The sequence below is a fragment of the Perna viridis genome, chromosome 3, assembly GCF_037379345.1.
Source record: "Perna viridis isolate PV_CMFRI_1.1 ecotype Kerala chromosome 3, ASM3737934v1, whole genome shotgun sequence".
Lineage (NCBI taxonomy): Eukaryota > Metazoa > Mollusca > Bivalvia > Mytilida > Mytilidae > Perna > Perna viridis.
The window spans coordinates 10,961,855-10,964,495 of NC_142447.1; the positions used below are offsets into that span (position 1 = coordinate 10,961,855).

A 2,641-nucleotide genomic window follows, 5' to 3' on the forward strand; every position below is an offset into this window, starting at 1 on the left:
AATTCATGAAATTCAGGTTACAATAATTATTATTTGAATATACATGTATATGTAATATGGTTCATCCAGATTATAAGTAATTTGGCGGTTTAGAGTGAAGTACGTATTGTTTGAGACTTTGGGGAGTTGCTCGCGATCTGACTGTTTCTTTAGCTCGTACAAATAAATTTGATATTTTAAAGCAATGTAGATGTGTGTTTGTACACATATATAGGCTTTAATAAGATATTTCTGTACATTATTTATTTCACGCCTCATATATTATTTGACAAGTTTCAAAACCATAAATCAAAATTTGTTAGTCATATTTTGCCTTTTACATTTAATTTCAACTACCATATTCTCACGGATTTGTTGAAGTCAGCCATTTGGGCTTGGCATAATCATATATAATGAATTTGGCCAGGTAGAACTTAGGGAAATAATACTTTTGCGTCAGTTGCCTATTTCCAGCCGTTGTACCATTAGTGCCAAATGCATTATAACTTTTTTTTTAATCTTTAAGAGTCTGATGAACTCTCAAAGTCAACAACTGGGTATCTTATATTTCGCCGTTTCATTCTGAAACCTTTGTGCCGATTGACATAAATACAATCTGTACGTTTGGTACAAACACGCCGAAATATTCTTCTGAAGGCCCAACGGAAATCCCTTGAAAACATACCATATATGAATGGATTTAGCATTGAATTGCAGTATCCTAACCAAAACATTACGGAAAATGCGAGAGAAGGAACTCGAGTGCCCCCAAACGCCTCTATTAAATATATGGTGAAAAAGGGAAACCAACAGGTTACGAAAACTCCTACAATTATTGCCACTGTTTTGGTTGCTTTGGTTTCTTTAAGCATTTTCGAAATATGGTTTCTATAACTTGGTCTACAGTTGTCCGATATTGTATTCAAATTGTTAGGACGTCTCTTTACATGGTAGATACATGTCATTTGAGCCGACCGCTTTCTGTTCATAAATGGACTGTCTTGAGATGATTTAATAACAGAGTTAGTAAAGCCTCCATTATACTGATTCATTTCAGAATGTTTTACATTTGCATCATATAAACAATTTCTGATCTTCACATTACTTGCCTCGTCTTTGACAATTACTTCATCAGACTTGCTGTCTGCAAAAAAGCAATGAAGTTTTCTAGAATTTTTGTCGCTGCAACTTTTAAGAGAACTAGAATCCATTCTGTGAATTTTACGCGTAGAAGCTGCTTGTCTTGATACAACAGAATTTCCCCTATGTACTCGCAAAATTATTGGGTCATTGTCACGCTTTACTTCATTATTTTGCTTTAATACTCCACTACGTATGGCTGATGTAGTTTTTACAGCGGCTTTGTATATCCGACAATAAAAAAACACCATCAAAAACATTGGTATATAAAAAGATCCAAGTGCAGAATATATTCTATATCCCTGTGTCGAAGTCAGTTCGCATTGAGGTGGCATAGAGTTGCATAGCAATTTTGTCTCATTGAAACTTGTAGTATTTAGAAGAGCAATTAATGTTACATTAGATACTGTAGAAGTCTTGTCATTCCAACCCAGCAATGGAGGAATGCAAATCAATACTGACAAAATCCAAACAGTTGCTACAAGTACTTTACTTCGACGCCGTGACATTGCGTTAGAGTACTGCATTGGTTTTGTCACTGCAAGATATCGATCAAAGCTTATAGCACACAAGTTTAGTATAGAAGCTGTGCATAAAAAAACATCGATTGATAGCCACATGCTGCACCATATATCACCAAATGGCCAGAACTTTAAGATTTCTAAAGATGCAGAAAACGGAATAACGAAAATTCCAAGTAGAATATCCGAACATGCAAGCGATACAATAAACGTGTTTGTATTCGTACGTAATTTTCGTGTTGTAATGACAGCTGCAATAACTAAACTGTTTCCACATAGTATCACCAAGTTAATTATAGCCAGTATTATAATTTCCGGTATCATCTCCATAGTAAATCTTATGTCGATATAGGCTACGCAACCCTTCGTTTTATCCATAGTCGGTTCTGTTTAAAGACGAGTAAGAACAACCCGTGAGTTTATAAATTATTCTAAAGCAATACAATCCGGTTTATATGTGTTCCTTTAATTCGAAGTCAGATACGATCTATGTCTTCCTAAAAATTCACTCTGTAAAAATAAAAATAATTTTTCATTACAGTAGAAAGCAAACTAGTAATACAAGAGATTCCGAATAAATGCTTCTCATTATATATAATTTGGCGTAACCAAAGGCAATTGCTTTCAATCAGTGTAAACCAATATGAATTTGTGAGTTGCACGAAGTTAATTGATCAGACGTATATTGCTTTTAAGATATTAGTACGTTTCATATTGCATTTTTTCACAAAATCACATCCTTTTAAGTATGTGGAAACTTCTTACATTTTGAAACACAAGAACAATCAATTGGTAAGAAAAAATGATAATGAAATTAAGAAAATATTTGAAGACCTTGTATATTAATGTTTAATGTGTGTTATTTATTAAAATACATTTTTTTTCGAGTAAAGTTTCAAGTAGGAACAATTTTACATTTTATTTTATTCTTCGTGGCTACGGCTATGCCCCATTATGGCGAAACAAAAACTTAATCACTATTCATATTTTCCTCTCAACGA

General features: G+C 33.4%; 1 protein-coding gene across 1 annotated transcript; it reads right to left on the bottom strand.

Moving 5' to 3' along the window:
* Window positions 1-243: 243 nt before the first annotated feature.
* Window positions 244-2,143, bottom strand: LOC148620986 (putative G protein-coupled receptor No9). The gene has a single exon (XM_088573951.1). The coding sequence runs from the start codon at window positions 2,016-2,018 to the stop codon at window positions 501-503; it is 1,518 nt and encodes a 505-aa protein (XP_088430077.1). The 5' UTR covers window positions 2,019-2,143; the 3' UTR covers window positions 244-500.
* Between the last annotated feature and the right edge of the window lie 498 nt (window positions 2,144-2,641).